At 36.2% G+C, this 23,403-nt stretch overlaps 1 protein-coding gene across 5 annotated transcripts in view; it reads left to right on the plus strand.

The window, feature by feature from the left end:
• The window catches only part of LOC138710204 (CD2 antigen cytoplasmic tail-binding protein 2 homolog), a 110,226-nt gene extending 88,183 nt beyond the window's left edge, over positions 1–22,043 (plus strand). For all 5 annotated transcript variants that reach the window (XM_069840854.1, XM_069840852.1, XM_069840853.1 and 2 more), the window contains 2 exons: positions 14,599–14,745; positions 20,097–22,043. In XM_069840854.1, the coding sequence (XP_069696955.1) occupies positions 14,599–14,657 (59 nt within the window). In that variant the 3' untranslated portion in view covers positions 14,658–14,745; positions 20,097–22,043. The remainder of the gene's footprint in view (positions 1–14,598; positions 14,746–20,096) is intronic.
• The last annotated feature ends 1,360 nt before the right edge of the window (positions 22,044–23,403 follow it).

Here is a 23,403-nt window from a genome sequence, read left to right on the forward strand (position 1 = left end):
AGAGGAAGTCCGCCTGGGTAGCGTAGTCAGTATAGCACTGACCTTCTGTGCTCGAGGTTGCGGGTTCGATCCCGTCCCAGGTCGATGGCATTTAAGTTTGTTTAAATGCGACAGCCTCATGTCAGTAGATTTACTGGCGTGTAAAAGAACTCCTGCGGGACAAAATTCCGCCACATTGGCGATGCTTATATAACCTCTGCAGTTGTGAGGGTCGTTAAATAAACCATTATCGAAAAGAGGCTCCACTAATAATTATTTCAAACAAAATCACTTTTAGAAAAACCATAACACACAGAAATAAAAAATTAAAAATAGGGAACAAAAAAACATGATAATATAAATAACAATATAAAAATTAGTATAAATATCACAAAATAAAATAATTTGAAAGCAGACTAACTTAGAAATTAAGAGAATTAAGCTACAGATTGAATTTTATACCCTGGAATTTTCATGATAGATTATCAAGGAGGGTAACAAGATCACCCCACATGAATAATGTGAATTATATCTTAAAGTAGATTAATTATTTAGGTTATTTTTAATTCAAATTGTTAGTAGGCATATAACGAGAAATACATGGAATTTCAAAAAGAAATATGGAGAAAACTGAAAATTACATTGACAAATCATCAGTGGAGTAGTTCTATTGGCAGCAGGAGGGTTAATGAAGGACTTAAACAAAATACACAAGTATAGTAATTTTAATAGAATATTCAATCTTACATTTAGATTTCGGACACTTTTTCTGTTAATGGAGAAAATAATGATAAAAGACTCTGTGCATACACTACTACATTTCCAGAAAACTTTAATTTTTCTCGCGGAGTAAATAACACGTCTACCTGTCGTGTTCTCAGAAGTGTATATTTCCTGCTTCTGCTGCACTAAGTAAGCCTCCTCGAATTGATATTTTTGTAGTGAGTTATAGCGAGGCAATTCCACACCATTCAGCCGAGTGCACAGGTAATGTGTCAGAAGTCTACAGGTAGATATTCTTATTTTCTACCAATATATAAAAGGTTAAGTAACACCATGAAACACTATTTTTAAAAATTAAAAAAGCCTGAAAATTCATATCCACATCTTGGCAATTGGACGTACTTGATGCTAGAAAAATTTGGGTTTGAATTGAGTACATTGCTTGACAAGGTTAGGGGAATTGAAGGAATTTTCTTAATATGGTAACGGGCATTGTGGTGGATGAACATTACAGTATGATGTTGAGAACAATGTATACGGTAAACTGTAGAAAGAACTGGATGGCATGTTTGGACACACTGCCTCAATTCCACATCAAGTGAACGTTTATAATAGCATGTTGGACTTTGCTCTGTGTTATGGATGAACATTGCTACATCTTTTAGCTATAAAGTTCCCGAAGATCTGGCATTCAACCACTTCATGTTGCCTTGCTGCAGATGCCATTAAAATTTCAAATATGCCATATTGAGTTTCTATTCCTCGATTCTTTGTTTTTTAGATATGAAAGGTGGAGATGAAGGCGTATTATCTTTATTATTGTTGTTCTTTCTGATGAAATAAGAAATAATAATCCTCGTGTTTTTGGTTTCTCTTTTAGAAGCAATGGAAATCAGGAAAGTTGAGGGGTCCACTCTGTATTATTCTATCTGCGGCATTTGAAGAGTCAACTTAGAAAAAAATTTTTATTCATTTGGAACAACTGGATAATGCCTGCCATACAGCAGTGCCAACTATGCTCGCATCGGGGCTCACGACAGGAAGAACTTGGCTGTGAGATCAAACTGCACATGCACAGACTTCTCTTGTAGTGTCAGCGTGATTCTTATCTGGATTTATTTTCGCGTGTACATTCCAAATCAAATGAAGTTCCATTTGTACTCCAGTTACCCATCTTGTATATACGAAGGTTAGGTTTGGTTAGTTTAGGTTTTCATTAACCAAGTCCGCACATGTACGGTTTGATCTCACAGTCAAGACCTTCCTGTCGTGAGCTACATGTGTCATTAGTGACCAGGCCATACTAAGCCGTAAACAAAGAGAATCGAAATGTTACTAGTAAAATTGGTGATAATATTCTTTAACTTTACTTTAGTAGGTTATTTTACGACGCTTTATCAACATCTTAGGCTATTTAGCGTCTGAATGAGATGAAGGTGATAATGCCGGTGAAGTGAGTCCAAGGTCCAACACCGAAAGTTACCCAGCATTTGCTCATATTGGGTTGAGGGAAAACCCCGGAAAAAACCTCTGTCAATGTAGAGTATCCACCACCCACTGAACGAATAATATTGATTAAACGAGCGTTGAGCGACTTCCTCCGATTTTGGAAGACACCGACGCACTTAGGTTAGGTTAGGTTAGTTTACGCTTTTATTATTCCATATGTTTAGGATTGGCGGCCGGGTAGCTCAGTTGGTAGAGCAGCTGACTACGGACTGGAAGGTCCGGGGTTCGATCCCAGGTGGTGACAGGATTTTTTCTCGTTGCCAAACTTTCAGAACGGCCCCGAGGTTCACTCAGCCTCCTATAAAATTGAGTACCGGGTCTTTCCCGGGGGTAAAAGGCGGTCAGAGCGTGGTGCCGACCACACCACCTCATTCTAGTGCCGAGGTCATGGAAAGCATGGGGCTCTACCTCCATGCCCCCCAAGTGCCTTCATGGCATGTTACGGGGATACCTTTTTATGTTTAGGATTAGTGTAAAACTGGCCTATGTCTCCTATAGTGGGCGGGACATAAGTAACATTCACCAAAACCTCAACCAGGTAACTTGTCCCGACCGGGAATCGAACCCGGGCCACCTGGTTTCGCGGATAGACGCGCTAACCGTTACTCCACAGGTGTGGACGATAATTCCCTGTACTTGTTAAATGTAAGATCTATGGAGTATAATGGCGATTTTTTTAATAACACTAAAAGAAAATGCACATTTTCGAAGATATCATAACACTTTACCACAGACAAATTAATGAGAAATATGATGTGGTCCAGGGAATATCGTTGAAATCAACAGTGTGTGCAACTGACATTAATACATTATCTCCTCGTCAAACCCCAGCCAACCTTATCACTGGCAAAGTGTGTAATTAACACTAATGTACTTATCTCCTCATCAAACCTTATCCAACCTTGTTGCTAATAGTGGAGCTATCTCTCAGTAATGTTGAGAATGAGGGAGAAAGTGAGAGAAAAAATTAATTTCTCCTAGTAACGACATCACAGGTAAATGTCATGTCCTTATGTTAACAAAATTGTGTACTTGATTATCATTGTAATGGTACATTGAAAGCTGCGGTACCTAATTCTCCAGTTTAGTGGTGTATTTTTTTCTGTTGTGATTAAAAATTATTCAGTCAATTATTTGAGAAACTACACATGTTCCCTTCTGCTTAGTTTTGACAAAAGTGTAAAAAACTGTCAGCTGTATATGATTTTCAATATTCCTGACTATTCTTAAGAAACTTACCTTGTAATCTGAAGGTGCAATGAGACCCGAAATTTCCAATGTATGTGGTTTCTCAAATAAAATATTAGTAGCACAAAAAATCAGTATATTTTGCTTTAAGTATGATATAGTTTGACGGATTACTGGTTTTGACGGATTTCGGGTTTTAACAGTACTGGTAACATATACATTTTCAAATTAACATACATATACAGCTTACACAGCATAGATTTACCTCTAATAAATATGGTTTCTTTGCAGATAGATGAATGAACGTTATTTAGAATCATATATTCATTTCCTGCTGCCTCTAACTTTTTGCTTTCATTGCCAGTCTCTTTCAACCTTCCCTTCTTAATGACTGGTTCAGGAATTTGAAACAATATATTATACGCAACTACCTCGTTATACTCACTAAGCTATAACACCAAATACAGCAGACCAGCTGTTACAATATGTTGAAGGAGGGAAATGCACACGAAAATCATTGCTACTTGACACTTTTGTAAGGAAAGTGGCTTGGCTAACTGGGTTGTGACGTCATTGAAGCCGTTTGATGCTCATAGGTACTACCAGTACTTACTAAGTTACGAATTTCACTTAGCACTCTTGTAGAGGAAATGCAGAATATGAAATAACTTCATTCTACAATAAATATGAATTGTACTTCTTTGTTTACTTGTTTCCTTGTTTGTTTATTTATTTTTAATTTGGCTCTTTAGCCCTTTTGTAAGGTTAAGTAGGTACTCAATTCAAAGTGAGTTACCACAGTTTTTTTTTTTCCCCCCCATAATGAAGGATGGTTTCCTTAGCAAAATAATTTCGCGTGAATATCTTTATGAACTTGTCATAGGAAATGGAAATTTTGTGCTCACACTAAAATATGTTTAAAATGTGACAGCATCATGCATTATACAAGTTGGTATTTAAATAAAATTGAACTTACAGTGTTTAATCCTTCTCGAGGCTTGTCCTTCCATAGAAATGGCAAAGTCTTGAATACAAATCGTGTATTCTGATATATTATATCCTCAGTTCCAATAAATGAAACTTTTGAAATAAAAAATATGTAAAAAGATAGGAAACCACTGTGTAAACACAAACACGACCTATGTAACAAGTACCGGGTACTAGGAAACTACCACCATATCTAAATACTGGTAGGCCTATATACATCTTTTGGTATATAGTAGGCTATACAGCAATGAAATGATTCAGTAGAAATTAATATAATGCAATTGAAAGCTATCACATTTTTACATGTCTTGTCATTCAGTCAGATCACTGCTTGTTTAGTTTGTCCACAATGTAGAACTGGTTGTTAAATGTTTTAAATTAAAAAAAATAGCATTTACAGGATGGAAGAGCACTGACAATACGATATTATCAAGCATTTTAATATTGCACAAAACATAATGTAATAGTTATTTAGATACCAATGTCGTAACGTTTTATTTTACAATACGAGATTTTGTCAAACAAGGCTGCAGGCCGAGTTTGATAACCAGTCTACTATTGTAATATGAAGTTACGACATGTGTATCGTACAAAGTTTTATCCGCTTTGATAAAAAATAATGTAAAATTGAATATTGTCTAAATGTAACATTTTTATTGCCTGCTATATAATTTGCTTTGTAGGTGATCGATTCATATAGAGGGCCTTGTACGAGAAACATTAGAAGCTATATACATTTGCTTTGTAAGTGATCAGTTCATATAGAGGGCCATGTACAAGAAACATTTGAAGAATGTTATTATTGTCGGTATTATCACCATGACTATTTATAAATATAGGTGTCAATGGTATTGTATTAACAGCTGTACTGAATTATTAATTCCAACAAAATCGCGACAGAGGTATGAAGAGGAATATAAGAAGTTTGAAGATTGGTGTAAAAAAAAAGTAGAGAATATTTCTGAAAAGTTTATGCTGGAATATTTTTCAATGAAAAGTGAAAAGAAGAAATCAAGTTCTCTGTGGATTCATTATTCTATGCTGCGGTGTACGATATCATTGAAGAAAAACGTGGACATCAGTAAGTAGACACAAATTGTTAGCTTTTTAAAGCAAAAAAGTGAATTGTGAAAATGTTCCTATTAATGTGTATAACAAATAAAAAGCTTACAAAGACAAGCATCCTGCTGCTCCAAAGTTGCACTCGGGCATGGGTTCGATTCCAGCTTGTGCTCATTACTGGTAGTTTTTTCCAAGCTTTCTCCAACCATAAGGCGAATGCGAATGTCAGGTAATCTATGATGAACCCTCGGCCTCATCTTGCCAAATATCATCACGCTATTACCAATACAATCGATGCCAAATATCCTAGTAGTTAATACAGGGTCGTTCAATAACCAAATAAAAGAATTGCAGAGAGCAATCAGAGTAGGGTAGATGCACTATCTGTGGCCACTTTTAGGATTATTTTTAAGTTTATTTAGAAAATCAATAAATGGGACACTATAAATCCCCAACTTTCTTGAGGTACGTGTTAACTAATATGTTTACTATGAACTGTTTTATTAGCATAGCTCAAAACAAATACATACACTTACACAAAAACTTTTATACATATTTACAATTTTCACCATTTGTGGCGACGAAAACGCCATTTTTGGCCACCCACTTGTACCATATGTGGCCATTTTTGTTTTTGCCATAACATTGTCACAATCTTTCATTTCCATAAATTTAACAAGATAAGGGATAAATTACTGTAATTTGAGTTTACAAATGAGCATATGTTTTGCAGCAGACAAATCTTAAATACAAACAACATACTATGTTAAGCTTACTAAATAAACAGAAAAATCACTCCACATTCAAACGTTTAAAGCCTCCAGAGAAAATGAAGCATATTGCACGGTCATCTTTTCCATGGAATTTGGGAAGAGATAACACTCTTTCTATTTGTTCATTGTCAACTACTGATATGTCATCATTTACAATCCATTTAAATTTATTCGCCCCAACTCGTCTAGCAAATTTCACAAGCCATCCATCAATATGTTTTTCTTGTATTAAACCCACAAATCTTCGGACACTTTTCTTGTGCCTAAATGCAACAAGTACCCAATCATTTACTTCAGCCTCTTTGGCATGAACATTTTCATCACTGGATTCGTCACAAAGTTCAGATTCAGATGAAATAGCAATGTCACTTTCGGATGTGGTTATTTCATCTTCCATCTTCCTTTGATTTTTAGTTTTTGATCTTTAGGACACTTTCTGTTTATTTTCACGCCTCTTCTTAATTTCATTCTCTTTCTGCTTTTTTTTTTTTTTTTTTTTTCAATTTGCTTGCTTCACAACTGTCATATTAATTCTTTCATATTTATACAAAGTCAGAGGAGGTGCCAATACTCCAGATGCATTCACTGTGATAAGTGTTGTAATGTTCTCCTTATCACTAGTCTTTGACGTGTCATAAACATGCTCATCTTTGGGTGCTAGACCTAAGCCTCCTGAGGGTGAAAGGCAGAATGAAGTTTCATCACAATTCCACACTCTCTGGGGATCATTTAATATTTCCTGTTCTTCAGGAGTAAGCAGATCAGTAATTTCCCTAAACCAATTCCGGATTTTTTCCTCTGTGATTAATGCCTGAGCCTTGTTGATATGCTCTGGTTCTTTTATACTTAGATCAGGATGTCTTCTCATAAATGCATCAAACCACTTACGTCCAGGTCTGCAATTGATGAATGGTGTGTTTAGTTTACAGTTTCGTACAATTTTTTCAACATAATCCAGCAAGCTTTCTTTATTTATTGGAAATCCAGACCTCGCACAACTTTTCAACCATTTTGCCAGCAACATCTCCGAGAACCGCACACTGTCCAACTTTTCCAGATGATTCAGGTGCACGTCCTGATAGTTTATTCCTTAACGTAGATCTGGGAACATTAAAGGTTGTGGCAGCTGTTGCAACTTTCATTCCATCTCTCACTGCACGCAGAGCACGTGATACTTTTGATGGCGAATATTGAAATAATTTTCTTTTGTATTCACGATTTTTCTTAGAACTCATGTTAAGTAAAAGTGCTGTAAAAAAATAAAATAAAGAAAAAACAAAATATTAGAATTTCCTAACTGGAATAATACATTTCAAAAGTGGTCAGAAATGGTGCTTAAGTAACCCCTATTTGTGGTCATTATTGTGATCACAAATGGTGCTTGATACTACATTCATGTTCCATTTGTGGCCATCCCTGGTATCAAGGATTGTGATTATGTTTTCATAAAATACTGAATATCAGTAGATACCTTTATGCTTTGAGATGGATCACAACAACAATATCATGTAACTTTATAGAAACTAGTACAGGTTTTATATTGTAATTCTTACCTGCAACTCTAAAGAAAATACGTAAGCAAGAAGCACAACTTCAATACATTTATGAATTAACCATTTTGTACAACAAAAGATTGGAGCTGAATGGCAACCAATCAGAATCATGGTTGCACAGCAACACACTGGAACATGTTAGCATGATTCCCATTGCCAGAACTAAATTAGGCACTTAATATAACATTTTAAATTTGAAAATGGCCACTAATGGTGCACTGGCCACAAATGCTACGTCTACCCTAGTATAATGAAGCATTAATGGTTGAAGTGTTGATCAAAATTTTTTAGTGGTGGTGGTAGCATTATGTGTAAGAAAAGTAAATAGTTGGTGTACTATGGTTGATGTTTAAGAAAGTTAATATAGTGCTAATAGTACCTCCCTCATGCCAATAACTCTGCTACAGAAAAGAATAATAAAATTATGCCTTAATAAACTCTTGATTATCCTTCAGAACTGTTGTATTCAGGATTTAAAGTATTTGACTTCCATCATATTTATAACAAGATGTATTATTGAATTTCGTACATAAAAAACCGAAATATATTTAATTTATATTCACATAAATATAAAACCAAAAGATCAGAAAACACATATTACGCTTAACAGAACCTAAATGTATCATAGCTGTAGCATCACAGTAGCAACTTCAGTCCAAGGCTTTATAACATGATAGCTTAATAGCTAAATTCTCAAATATACAATTTACTAATACTCCTTATTTCAAAAAATCAATTAAAAATTGCTGTTTAGAGAGAAAATTTAAGATTCATTTATTGTGATATCTTTTTTCTTCTTCTTTTTTCTTTTTCTTTTTTTACTTTTTACTCTGTTATTTAATAAAATATCTTATGTGGAATGCCCTCTGAGCACGAGTATGGAACTTACTCTTTCTGGGGATGTTAGAATGTTTTTATATAAAAAAAAGCAATATGTATCTTTGTTCTACGAGGGCTATTCGTAAAGTAACTTCAGTTTATTTTTTACAAACCTGTGAATAACATTACAGAATTGGGTTACAATACGTTTGAAATTATACACCCTAATTTATTTTTCCACACAGTTTCCAGTCACATTGAGACACTTGTCATAGCGTTTGACGAGCTTTGAAATTCCGCAATTGTAGAATTCGGCCAACCTACAATGCTGGTTTTCAACTCTTCGTCATTGTCAAAGCGCTTCGAGCCAAGCCACGTTTTCATGTGCATGAAGAGATGGTAATCGCTAGGCACCAAATCTGGGCTATAGGGAGGGTGATCCAATACTTCCCAGTCAACTCTTGCAGTTTGGTCGCAGTACGACACGCTCTATGCGGCCAGGCGTTGTCATGCAGGAAAATCACCCCAGAGCTCAACATGCCACGATGTTTGTTTTAAATGGCCCTTTTCAAGTTTGTTAGTGTGTTACAGTAACGCTCAGCATTAAAAGTGGCATTCCTCTCCAAGAACTCCACTAGCAAATTTCCTTTTCTGTCCCAGAAGACAGTTGTCATAAGTTCCCTCGTGGAAAGTGTTTGACGACACTTTGTGGATTTTATCGGGGAGTGAGTATGGCCCCACTGCATTGATTCAAGTTTTGTTTCTGCATTCACATAAAGCACCCAAGTCTCATCTGCTGCCCTCATCTGTTGAGCCTTTTGTTCCTCAGGAGTTTAGGCATCCATCTGGCAGAAAGTGTCGTAGCCCAACTCTTCGGTAATCACCTTGTACAGAAGAGTACGACTAATCTGTGGAAAATCCTCACTAAGCTCTGACATGGTAAACCTGCGGTTTGCTCTAACCTTTTCGTCAACGAATCAGATCTGCATTCATGATACTCGGTCGACCACTTCTCTCTTCATCATGGACATTGGTTCGCCCATTTTTGAACATACGGCACCATTGTCTTACACCACCTTCACTCATTATGTCTGGCCTATAATCTCCACAAAATTGGAGATGAATTTCATTGGCTTTACAGTTTTTGGCCACAAGAAATCTTATTACAGAAAGTATCTCACACCTGGCGGGACTTGCAATTGCAGCACACATTTTGACAGGAACAAAGACACGACCTTGACTCTACCGCTGCTTGATGCATACTGCTTCAAGGTACACTCCACTGCAAGAGCGGCGCCACTGTCTCTGTTGTTACACACGCTATATGAAAACGGAAGTTACTTTATGAATAGCCCTCATAGCAGTAAAGTATTATTATTATAATATTGTTGTTTCAGTACATCACTGCCACTTCTTATGAATGCCATGGTGTATTTTTGGTCTAGAGTAGGGTGACCAGATTTACAAAATAAAAAGACGAGACATTTATTAAAGTTGACATGAATCAACATTTTATCTAAACATTCATTATTAGCCTACTTGTGTTTATATAATGTCAGTGAGCAATAAGGTCCAGTTTTATTTATATTAAAGTAATAAATACTACACTGTTTACAATAACTAGGCTATAATAATTGTTGTTTTCTAATGCCAGGCGTTTGACAATAAAGTCATTTGACCTCTTGCACTCCAATATTTTTCAAAGATATTATCATGGCCAGCCACTGAAGCACAGTTTTTGAGGTGTTCCGAATCCATTTCTTGGTTTGAGTTGCACAATGGGCAGTTAGGGGACTGATATATTCCAATTCTATGCAGGTGTTTGGCCAAACAACCATGGCCTGTTGCCAATCTAAATACAGCCACAGACGAGTTTCGTGGTAAATCGGGAATTAACTGTGGATTATGATGCAGAGAGTTCCATTTTTTCCTTTGGGATTGTTTATCAAATTTTGTTTGTTGAAGTCTAAGTATGTAGATTTAATAAATCTTTTCACAGAGTAATATGTAGAGTTAGTAACAGGTCTGTAAGTAGCAGTGCTGCCCTTCTTTGCTAATGCATCCGCAATCTCTTTTCCCAGGATTCCACAATGGGATGGTATCCATTGGAATACAATTCTTTTATTGAGTGATATTAATTGAGAGAGCATTTTAGTTATTTCTGCTGTTTGAGATGAAGGTGTATGTTTAGAGACTATTGATAGAATAGCTGTTTTGGAGTTTGACAAAATAACTGCATTCTTAAATTTATTGATGTGGCATAGAAGATTCCTGAGACTTTCACTTATTGCAGTGATTTCTCCATCAAAACTTGTTGTTCCATATCCAAGAGATCTATAAAGTGAGAAGAGTATGTAATAGAGTAGTATGGATACTTGGCTTAAGTCACTGTTGACAATTTTTTATGTGGCAGCTAGTCTGAATTAAATAGGTTAACTTATCTGTTTAAAAATACTTCAGATTAATTGGACCTTACAATTATATTCATGTCACTGTATTCTGAACTTGTTTCGTGACAAAATTTTTTGCCTCATATTACCTTTTAACCAGTGGTGATATTCAAGAAATTTAACACCAGTTCACTCATGTGTACCTATGTTAAACATATACGGTATATGTCCATGGTAATTGCAAATATTACTGAGAAATAATAAGTATTTTAACATTCTCCATGAAGATCAACTGTACAATTTGCATCATATTTCTTTGATGAGTGAATTTGCTGTAGAAGTGTTGGCTTTTCCTTCAAGAAACTATAAAAGTCCATGCAAGACACATTTTTGAAATTACATTTTGTGATTATGGTTTTAACTGGAAACTGATTCCTTTCGTCAGACCAAATTGAATTCAACAACGAAAACACTCTTTCTGATGATGCATTGGTACCAGGTATTCCTAACACAAAACTTACAATCTGAATTATGTTTGTAACACTAAGTTAATGTATTTATCTTTCATAATAAAATAAAAGAAAAATAAATATCTTAATGATAATTTAGGGAAATGCGATGCCATTTAAAAAAACGAGACATTTGGCGCACCGAGCATACTTTTCTCGGGACAGGGGACAAGAAGCTGAAAAAAGGGACAATCCCGTTAAAAATGGGGCGTCTGGTTACCCTAGTCTAGAGAAAATATTAATACTTTCTTACAAAAACGTTCCTATTTTTTACGAGTATTACTGTAAAAGAAGTGTATTTTCCCTGGACCAAAAATACAATATGGCATGCTAGAAAGTGGCAGTGATGTGTTAAACATTTAGGGCCGTATTCCAGTGGATGATCAGCGTTTTTCGTATTCATAAATCAGTGAAAGCGATTTGATATGATTTGAATTCTGTACAAGTAACCAGTGAATAGCAGGGGGCTAGCTTAGTACGCTCATAGTGCATGCTGCGAAATGTCTATGAATATCACCCATAATGTTAAACTAACCTGATGTAACAGTAATGATAAAAAGTACTCTGCATATATACTCTGTAGCGGTAAAGTGTGTTGTATTTTGTTCAATGCACTCTATGTTCACTGTTGATGAAGACTGAAATAAATGTTATTTGCACAACCACACTTAATGCAGTTCGAGCTTGCTAAACCCCTTTTGATGTCACAGCGAAAAACCGACAAGCTATGGAACACAGCAGTTCAAGTAAGACAGGATACACACCAGAGACAGTTCCTCGGGGAGGGAAGGGAGGAACGTCCTCCTCACATTTTTCTTCTTTCGAAAGTAAATACCAAATAAAATATGTGCCTTGAAATGCAAGGAAGATTCGATAATTTTTAAGTTCACAGCTATAAGAAAACCTCGGTTGATCGAGTTTTAAACGATGCGCGCTCATGTGCTGCTAGAAAACTCTAAGAAAGATGCGAAATTGTTTGTGCGGAGGAAAGCCAAGCCATTCCTCCTTTACTGCAATTAGCACACATAGACAACAGCGCACTAGTGGCCAGAGAAAGAAGCAGAGTTTTAAAGCGAGTAAATGAACGGAGAGGGAGGAGATCCTCCTCTGAATCAGTCATGGGCGGGAAATAGAAACCGACTGGTCGTGCAGCAAGCTCGCTACCGCTGCCATCTAACGATCTTGCATTCAACCAGACTATAACACATCTAGGAGGAGGCACAATAAAACAGTTTTAACGCAACGCTATGAAAGACACCGTATAAATTTTTTTCTAAAATTATAAACCAAAAATATTATTCATTGCACTTTATATAGGCTACTATTCATGGTTTGAAACTTTCAAGGATATTTGAAAGTTAAAGTCGTGTTTATATAAAACAAAGAGGAAGTAGTTCTACATTGGTATCACAGATCTTTTTGGCCCCTGAAATTCACTTCTATTCATTGTTTACTAGACAGAGCAACAGCCAAGTTGTCAGTTTTGTACAAATATATTTGAAATTGAAAGTAGGTACTCCAAACTACATTATTTTAACATAAAAAATTGGCCACCGGCAACTTTGAACAATAATGGTAGTATGACTTTACAAGAACTGATATTCTTCAAAAGCATGTGATACTGAACTTGTAAAATGTACATGTGGCAACACAGACCACTTGGGTGGGTGCTGTGTTCTCGCTTTCCTCAGATTATTTCCCATTCCCATTTCCGCAGTTCCGATTACGTGTTAGTAGCTATAGTCTCTTCCAACACGTGTGATGCTGTAGTGTGCTCGAAAAATGCTGCGAGGTGAATTTCCTTGTAATTGTTAATTTGTGCAATTATTCAACAATGAATGGAAGTGAAAACATTATATTTTATGGAAAATTTAGGAAACTCAGTTTACAAGAACAGATTATTGCTATACAGAAGGGAAGGCCAACCCCAACACTACCTGGTCTTACATGTGTGCATGTTGGCTAATTTGCAGCATGTTTCATTCAAGAAGGTGTCATTTCGTCCTGTTACCTTCTTTCCTCCTCTTAAGAAATACGCAGGAGCCGCCACTGATACACACCAGTCGATACAGTTACATGAAGCAGTATGCATGGAACATTAAGCATGCATCAAAGGAGAATAAACGAACGCCTTTAGGTGCTACTAGTCAGGCCAGATAATGCAACACACAAGCAACATAATGCATGTGCCTTGCATCATAACCAAGATAAAACATGCTGATTCTTTGTGTCGTACTTCATGCAACCTGGCCACTACAGCCCAGAGTTCAGTTGTCAGTGTACACTTTCCGATCATCATGAACTACCAGAAATTTAATGTGATGAAGAGGTATCCAGTTATTTACGACTATACAGGAGCAGATTATTCAAAGAAGAATCTCAGAGATAAAATTTGGGCGGAGATAGCTGCAGAAGTAAAACATAAACTGAAATAGGATTGTCCGGGAAAGTAGCTATTTAGTTCTCGTATATGTATTCATTCATTTATTTATTTGTTTTAAAATATAAATCTTCACTTAAATATAAATATCCCACATCATAACAAGTTTTATTAAGCCACTGGGAATTAATTGCCAAGGAAGAGCTACGCTAGACTTAAAAAAATAAGAAACTGACCTATCCCTCGTATAGACATTTTCATCTGTAGGTCGGTCATCATACGGCGTAATGGGCAGCACAGCACCAACTAGTGTTGCCAACTCTCCCATATTTAGCCCCAATTTTTAACAGTCTCCCAACTTCCACATTTTTCTTCTCTTCGATCCTTTTTCTCCCTTATTTTTGCATAATATAAAAATTTATTTGAAACATTTAATTTTTATATGGTTGAAGGTGATTTATATGATGGATTCTGTTGTTCCAGAGATGCACTGAAATGTGCAGCTAAGCTAATATAAAGAGTGTTTCTTTTATGAAAAGTGTCGTATGTATGTATATATATATGTATGTATGTGTATATATATATATATATATATATATATACACATACATACATACATACATTCATATATGAGGTCTCGCCATCCTCATTCAATAATCGAGACTACTATTTTTTGTTAGTAGTCAACATGTAGATACCTATTAATTTTGAGAAAATTCGTTCCAGCACCGGGAATCGAACCCAGGACCTCTCAACTCTGCGTGCTGAGTGCTCTTTCCAACTGAGCTATGCCAGGACACGATCCATGGTGCCAGCCGAACTCTCCTCATTATATCATCAATGGCCTACTACCTGCATTTTAGACATATACCGGTAAGTCATATATGCAGGAGCAGTGCTCCTGGAGCACATATTTAAATGACTTTATGGCCAATTTTAACAAGCTTTCTTTAATACTGTTAACATTGATATATACCTATACTCACATATGAAGTCTCGCAATCCTCAGATGTTCGAAAAAGGAGAGCGACACTTTAATCAAATCAGAACTGCAAATCACAGTCAACTTCAACTATTCATGCAGGTAATTTTTACAATTTGTTTGAAACTATTACGCTAGGTAAAATATCTCAAAATACTTTAATTTAAGCCTAACTGCCAAAATGTAGAATAAAATTGTTTTTAGTGCCGCTAACTGAATTTAATAATTTTTCAATTTTTTATGTCAAATATTGTAGACCACTTAGTCTCCCGTATTTTCTTCAAAAATAGTTGCCAACCCTAGCACCAACACTATTTCTACCCAAGTCTTCAACAGAAATCAGAGTGAAAAGTCCATGTGCTTGTGTAATACTCATACATGTTTTCCATCTATTAGGAATATTTACAGTTTGTCGTATCTTCAAATGATTCTTTGGACATTCTATAATATTCTGCGAATTTTTCTGGATCCTGTGCTAACTCTACCAATAAAAACACTACAAGCACCATGATTTTCAACGTTTTGAACCAATGAATCCGAAACCTATGCCTTTATCTTCGCATTCTTATTATTGACAATAGCAGAAGATCTCCATCTGATGACTCCACACTGAATGGCTCGTTAGTTCAAATAACATGGCGTTATGTGTCACACTCCATGTGCCATGCATCATGTTTCTTGCACCATTCGGTGTGTTAACGTGCAGGGGCGAATCTAACTACTTGGCGCCTCTAGGCAGAGAAAAATATTTCTGCCCCTTATTTCGCCCTATATGCGTCATTTGGATCAAATGAAATAATTGATTCTGCGTCATTATTACTGTTTCTAATATCAGAAACGCCTGACTAAAATAAACCACACGCTGCACTATTTTCAGAAACTACTGTTCACCACATTATTACACTCTGATGTACCTGGACTCGAACTGGACCAAGCTGGCTATGTTTGTTTTTTAAATAACACATATTTTTGCACTTTTTCTCACCATTTCCTCTCTTTTTATTGCCTTGTCTTTCTCGAGTTTCTGGTATTGTTATTTAGTCAACTGTCTGAAGACAGGTATGGACCCCACAAGTGACACCATCAAGGCATCACTCATAAGGCAACTAGGCCAGGAGATAATGGGGTAGGGTGACCAGTTCCTTTCCCCCTCCATTGCATACATCGCTGACTAGCTACATATTACACTAATCAGATTTTAGATGCAGTTCATCCTCTGATACATATCGTCAAATGAGATGTACTGTCTGGTAATAGATTTACATATCAGCCATAACCTCAATCAGATGTGTTTCCGGTATTGAGAACCACTGACATTTTTCCGACTGTCACTTATTATAATGAAAATTAAAATATGTCTCCTAGGTACAAAACAACTGCACTCTTTACCGTTTCAAATTAAATTGAACTCCCAAGCGTCCGGCTGATACAATGACTGGCGGTATTTTCTTTGAATTTAAGTCTGCATGGGGATTACTGAGTGTTGATACTGGCTACTCTTATGACAGAGCAGCGTCTCTCTCATAATTTCATCACAAAGCTTATGATTGCGAGCAACGAGATTTGCCTTCCTAACGTATCATTATATAATACCATTAAGTTCTTTAATGTTATTTCGTGAGACTCTCACGATGAGAGGGCATAACATTAGAAAAGGTACTATTATTGCATTGTGACACTAATATTGAAAAACTGTCATTTTTCCTTGGCATACTGTTGATTAAATTTTAACTGATTGTTGCCAATGTTATTGATATCTTTTTCATTGTGCGTTTAAGTTCATGTACTCTTTTAAAGAGTTATGAATCAAATTTTAACAAATGTAAAAAAAAAAAAATTAACAGTAATAGCTTAAAAGCCGCCCCTCAAATCTGTCGCCCTAGGCAGCTGTCTAGTCTGCCTAGGCCTAAATTCGCCCCTGGTAACGTGCCTAATCGATTTTATTCAAGATACAGTCTCAGGTTGTGCACCCAAGTTACAAAGTACAGCCCACATACTGTAGGAACGCGGCATGTTTACAGCATGAACTTCGATTGCAAGTCTGGTTGCAGTGTAATGTTTACCTTCCTGAATGTTACATATTTTTATACGAATGTTGTACTTAGATTGTACAGGTGATATATTGTTGCTGGTCCAGATCCTAAGCACTTGACAATAAGTCAATCGCTGTCTTGTATCCCAATATTTTTGTACGATGTTATCTTGTTGTAGCAATGTTTTGCATCCCTTGATGTGTTAGATGTTCATTTCTTCATTTGCATCACACAATACCGTACACGGGCTGATGTATGTTGAAATTCCTATCCTGTTCAGGTGGCTTGTCAAATAATCATGACATGACTTGTTATCAACCTGATTTATGAGGCCCTTGAGGGATTATCTCGGGGTTAACCATTCAAAATTTCCAGGTTGTATCATTTGCTCCATCCGAATTTTATTGTTTTGGGCAGATCTGAATTTACTTAGAAGTACTGATTAGAACTGATCGAACTGATTAGTTGTTTTACAGAATAAAATGGAAGTCTGTTATTGGATTGTTGTAAAATTTCAGTTCCCTTTTTAGCCAAAAGTCTGCTGTTTCATTTTCCTTATGTAACAATGGGAAGGAATCAACTATTTTTTGTCTGTAGTTTAGTTAGATAATGCATCTTTTTTTATAATCTTGTATTTCAGCCTTTTTTGTGGTCTATTGTAAGATTATAGTCTGTATGGCTGCCCTTCAATCTGATAATTAGAATTTATTTAATCTGTATAAGAGATTTTGCAAACGTAATATGTAAATAGCCAGAAATGCATATATAGATTGACAAATCGAACTCAAACCCTGACAGAGTTACTACGTGAGTGCTGGCTGTCTTGGGGAGGAGCAAGTGAGAAAGCACGGGGGGAAGGGAGAGAGCACTATGCACTGTGTACTTGCAGGTCCACTCACAGTTTGTCAAACCTGCTAACAAAAGCTTTAAAAGGTTGACTAGTTGCCTGCAATGCTATCATAATGGAACCTTCCTAGCCGACAGAAGAGGCAAAAATGAAGAATCCGTTATTGTGGTTATACTGGAGAGTGGTTCTTCTATTGGTCACGATGCCCACACGCACCCTCTCAGATATTTACATGGTGATTGGTGACTGAATGACGAGGAGCGAGGGAGAGAGAAGAAAGAAAGAGAGAGATTCCAGAAGTTGGCGTATTTTACGGGGTTTCACTTGAAGTTGTCAAACTATAGAGTGTTAGTTGGTAGGCCAGAGGGAATAAGACCTTTGAGGAGGCTTAGACATAGATGGGGGAATAATATTAAAATGGATTTGAGGGAGGTGGGATATGATGGTAGAGACTGGATTAATCTTGCTCAGGATAGAGATCGATGGCGTGCTTATGTGAGGGCGGCAATGAACCTCCAGGTTCTCTAAAAGCCATTTGTAAGTAATAGGCCTATGTAAATAGCAGTAACTTAAAAATTTGTTGTATATTCTCCTACATAATAGTAAAATGAAAAGACAGGACATATTCATCCCAGTTTCTGCACCTCTTGAATATGACATAAGAGATTCATCCGTATAAATTTGTCAACACTCCGTACGTGTATATCTTGTCTCAATTGTTTCTATAGCCATAATCTTCAAACCTAGTATATCTGTAGCCTACATATAATATTTGTTTGTAGTTTATAGACATTACTTCAATAGTTTCTTTAAAGCTGTAATGATATGTATTGAAAACTCACTTTACAACATTTTTTGGTGTCTAAAAATTGCATTAATATTACTGCCAGGATACAAACGAACGTGATGAAATAGAATGGCGAAGTGTTTGGCAGCAAAAATATATATTTTTCTTGTTTTGTTTTTTCCTCCCAATGTATAAAGACCATTATTTCGATATGTAGACAGTGTATATTTCATATGATATGCAAGTACCTTCGTACCTTCACAGTTCATGACATTGTCACACAGAATATATGATGTTTCTTTCAAATAATTCACAATTTAATGCACATTAATTTTATCTTCCATTGTTTTATATGAAACTTTTCATAGCCTATTTTGGGAAAGCTATTGATTGAATTCCCAATATGCTCAGTCAGTTTAAGAGAGCAGTGTATTATGATAATAGATGTTTGAAAAAATTTTAGTTTTGTCCTTTAAAGAGAAAATTTGGTACGAACAAATGTAACTTTTTTTCCTCAAAATACAAGGAGAAAATAGGGAATACATAAACAAAGAAAATACAAGACGATCAAGGTGAAGACAGATGGATGGGCAGGCAGGCAGATAGATTAATTTTTTCCATAATATTCTTACAGTTGCTTTATAGCATAGAATATAGACTAACATATCCATTTCTTACGTTTAACATATAAAAATGCAAATATAAAATATATACAGAATTAATACCGGTACCTTAATAACAATAATATATTATACAATGCAATATGTTTACCATTTAATAGTACTAAAATATTTACTCAGTACTGTGAAATGTCAAGAATTCATCTACAGAATAAAATGTGTGAGATATTAAGTAATTTTTATTTTCACCTTAAATAACGCAGTGATTTGGTAATGATTCTTAATGTCTTCAGGAAGACCATTGAAAATTTTTATTGTCATGTAACGCACTCCCCTTTGATAGCATGATAAATTTGATGATGGTGTATGAAAATCATTCTTTCTGCAGGTATTTGTGCTATGTATGGCTGAATTAGTTAGAAAATTTTCTTTATTACGTAAGAGGAAATTTATTAAAGAGTATATGTACTGATTTGTTAAGGTCAGAATCTCTCATTTAAAAAAAAATGGTCTATACAATTCTCTAGCCATTGCTCCAACTATTATTCTAATTGCTGAGGAGACAAGGAGAACAAGTGTGGGTTATTTATAATAATAATAAAAATAATAATAATTATTATTATTATTGATACTAATTTATTTATTTATTCTGGTAAAGCTAAGGCCATCAGGCCTTCTCTTCCACTCCACCAGGACAGTGACAGTTAATTCCAGAGTTAGTCCACTGTTGTAGCTGAAGAGTTAGCGAGTCTAACTCCGAACTCAGCGCGCACGGGTTCGATTCCCGGTCGGGACGAGATGCCTGGGTAAGGTTTTTACGGGGTTTTTCCCTCACTCCTATAGGTGAATATCAGGTAACTTTATCAGGCGACTGGAACCCCACTCAACTTCGCCACTTCCTTTCCTCCCCTATCATCCTTTCATTCATCATCCCGTTGCTTCTTCTGGTTTTCAGATCGTTCTACAGGCGGCCCTCCGAAGCTCCTGGCTCTCTCAACCGGCCTCTGTGGATTGTATTCAAGTGATGATGGATAGCTTCTGCAACGGAACCTGGGGCAAACCTTCTCTGTGGAGGACTTCTGCCTCAGACCGTTAAGGGAACCTTGGAGGGGTTGCCGGAGCAGGAGTGGTACATGGACTTTGTTGGCTGTTGTGACCGATAGTTAAGGGGGTCAAGTGGTTAGGTCAGTGCGCGTAGGGGATTGATCGGTGGGCATGCAACTCATCCCATATAGGGGGTGTACAATAGACCTCAGGTCGTAGTGCGTGGGATGTTCCCTCCCTCCCTTCCTCCTAACAAGAAAAAAAAAAAATCCAGAGTTATCACTGATAGGCACCTCCTGAGGAGAAAGACGTAGTTCTACGTGGACAGTGGATACAAAGGAGAACAAGAGGGCATACACTCATTCATTCATAGGGTCTGCTGGGGCCTTCGCTATAAGTTCTTTATCAGGACTGGATAGCAGAATCGTGACATCATACAAATGGGGCATGCTCTGCATGCCATTTCTCTTGAGTATATTTAATAGCGGTGCTTGGCGTTATTTACTCTAGTTAATAGTAAATTATATTAACAAGACAGTAATCAGCATAATTATTATTTTATCTACTACTACTACTACTACTACTACTACTACTACTAGTATTGCTACGTACTGCGGTTGTTAAACGAGCGTTGATTGACTTCTTTTCCTATTGTGGATATATGCATGTTCAGGAGTCTTACATGTCGTACCAACATATCATACGAGACATTACAAACGTTTCAAGCTAGTTTGCAATGTTCCAGCGGCATAGAAATTCGGCCATTTTCATACCTCAGGGAAGTGTGCAGGGATAAGAAAATGGAGTGTTATGACAGGCTAGGTTAGTTTAAACTTTTATTATGTAAGGCTAGGTTAGTTTAGACTTATTATGTCTTACGTACTTATCTGTGACAGGATAGGTTACGGTAGTTTAGGGTTTTGTTATGCCTTGTATAGGCAAATCTGTGTTAGGTTAGTTTAGGCTTTTATTATGCTTTGCATATACGAAACTGTGACAAGTTAGGTTAGGATAGTTTAGGCTTTGTTATGCCTTGTATAGGCGAATCTGTGAAAAGTTAGGTTAGTTTAGGATTTTAGTGACAGGTTAGATTAGGTTAGTTGAGGCTTTTGTTATGCCTTGCATAGGCGAATCTGTGAAAAGTTAGGTTAGGTTGGTTTAGGATTTTAGTGACAGGTTGGGTTAGTTTAGGCTTTTATTATGCTTTGCATATACGAAACTGTAACAGGTTAGGTTAGGATAGTTTAGGCTTTTGTTATGCCTTGTATAGGCGAATCTGTGAAAAGTTAGGTTAGGTTAGTTTAGGCTTTTATTATGCTTTGCATATACGAAACTGTGACAAGTTAGGTTAGGATAGTTTAGGCTTTTGTTATGCCTTGTATAGGCGAATCCGTGAAAAGTTAGGTTAGGTTAGTTTACGATTTTAGTGACAGGTTAGGTTAGTTTAGGCTTTTATTATGCTTTGCATATACGAAACTGTAACAGGTTAGGTTAGGATAGTTTAGGCTTTTGTTATGCCTTGTATAGGCGAATCTGTGACAAGTTAGGTTAGGTTAGATTAGTTTAGGATTTTAGTGTTAGGTTAGGTTAGTTTTGGCTTTTATTATTGTCAAGATGAAGGTGAAAGCGATTGAGTGTGGCCCCCTTGAACAGGTAATGATTTTTTTGTTTTCTATGTTGGCAGTTCAAATCTGTCTATGTCTATTCCAAATTCTGCGGAAATCATTCAAAGCTCGCTTCTTACTACTGTTAGTACAGAAAAACGACAGGAATGCGCAGTTCTCTAAAGAAGTAGAATCAGTAAAGTTATTCATCAGATGTCATCTAAATACACACTGTTACCGGTAGCGTACCTGTTTTTTATGAAAGTCTGCACTTTTCTTTTTGTTCCTGAAGCACCGGCAATACTATCTTGTTTCATTTTAGAATATTAGCCAATATAGTTGTGGCTCTAGAAACTAGCATACTTGTGGAATGTTGGCATCACACACTGTAAAGTCACCACTATTACTAACACTTTCACATTGTTTACGTATTAATGTTTTTAAGTCCCTATTTACACTTGCTATTTGTCGCGCAACATCAAGCGCTTTCTGTCGGCTATATGTAGCATCACCAGCGAATAGGGATTATAAAGAATGGACACTGAGTTAATTTTCCTGTGTTTTGTTTCTCTGTGCGCCAGCGGATAGTTCCACTTTCAAGCGCTAGAGGTAGTGTAATCGAGCATACGCTAACATAATAATTGAGAATAGAGTTGAGACACAGGATCCAAACATCGCCTACCTCATTGCATAATCCAGTAACACTTTGCTTCAAATAAATTCAAGTTAACAGCTTTTCCTTATTTCTCAGTGACAAACTAGTTGTAATAATAATATTTTATATTTCAGATATCATAAATTATATTATAAAATAATATGGTTAAACGAGCGTTGAGCGGATTCTGCCGATTTTGGAATAGACACCGACGCACTTAGGTTAGGTTAGGTTAGGCTTTTATTATCCCGTCAAGATGAAGGTGAAAGCGATTGAGTGTGATTTTTTGTTTTCTATGTTGGCAGTTCAAGTACGTCGATGTCTATTCCAAAATCGGCGGAATAACAAGACCTTTGGGGAGGCCGAGGCATAGATGGGAGGATTATATAAAATGGATTTGAGAGAGGTGGGATATGATGGTAGGGACTGGATTAATCTTGTTCAGGATAGGGACTGATAGTGGGCTTACATGAGGGTGGCAATGAACCTCTGGGCTTCTTAAAAGCCATAAGTAAGTATGTATTGGCACAATTTAGTATGTTTATGTACTTTTTTCAATGTCTTGGCTTATATATGTATGTATGTATGTATATATATATATATATATTTATTTATTTATTTATTTATTTATTTATTTATTTATAATATACAAAAATGGCCTTCTCTGTCTTCTTTCCTACCTAAAATTGTTTTCAAGAAATAAAATGATTGCTATTGGTCGTGTATTGCTGAAATCCCACATGTTCAGGCAATTCACACTTTTTTCCAGAAAATAGTAAAGAAAAAAATTGAAGTTCGTGTATGTCATACATTAGAATTTATTATTATGCTTTAATAAAGAAATAATCACTTCGAAATACTAAACGCTTATGAAGATAATCAGTTTTTTGTATCACCTAAAAAATTTACTCTGCAATTCATGATTCAATTAGTAAACAGTTAGCAGCACAAATTCAAGA

The sequence above is a fragment of the Periplaneta americana genome, chromosome 12 (assembly GCF_040183065.1).
Source record: "Periplaneta americana isolate PAMFEO1 chromosome 12, P.americana_PAMFEO1_priV1, whole genome shotgun sequence".
NCBI lineage: Eukaryota > Metazoa > Arthropoda > Insecta > Blattodea > Blattidae > Periplaneta > Periplaneta americana.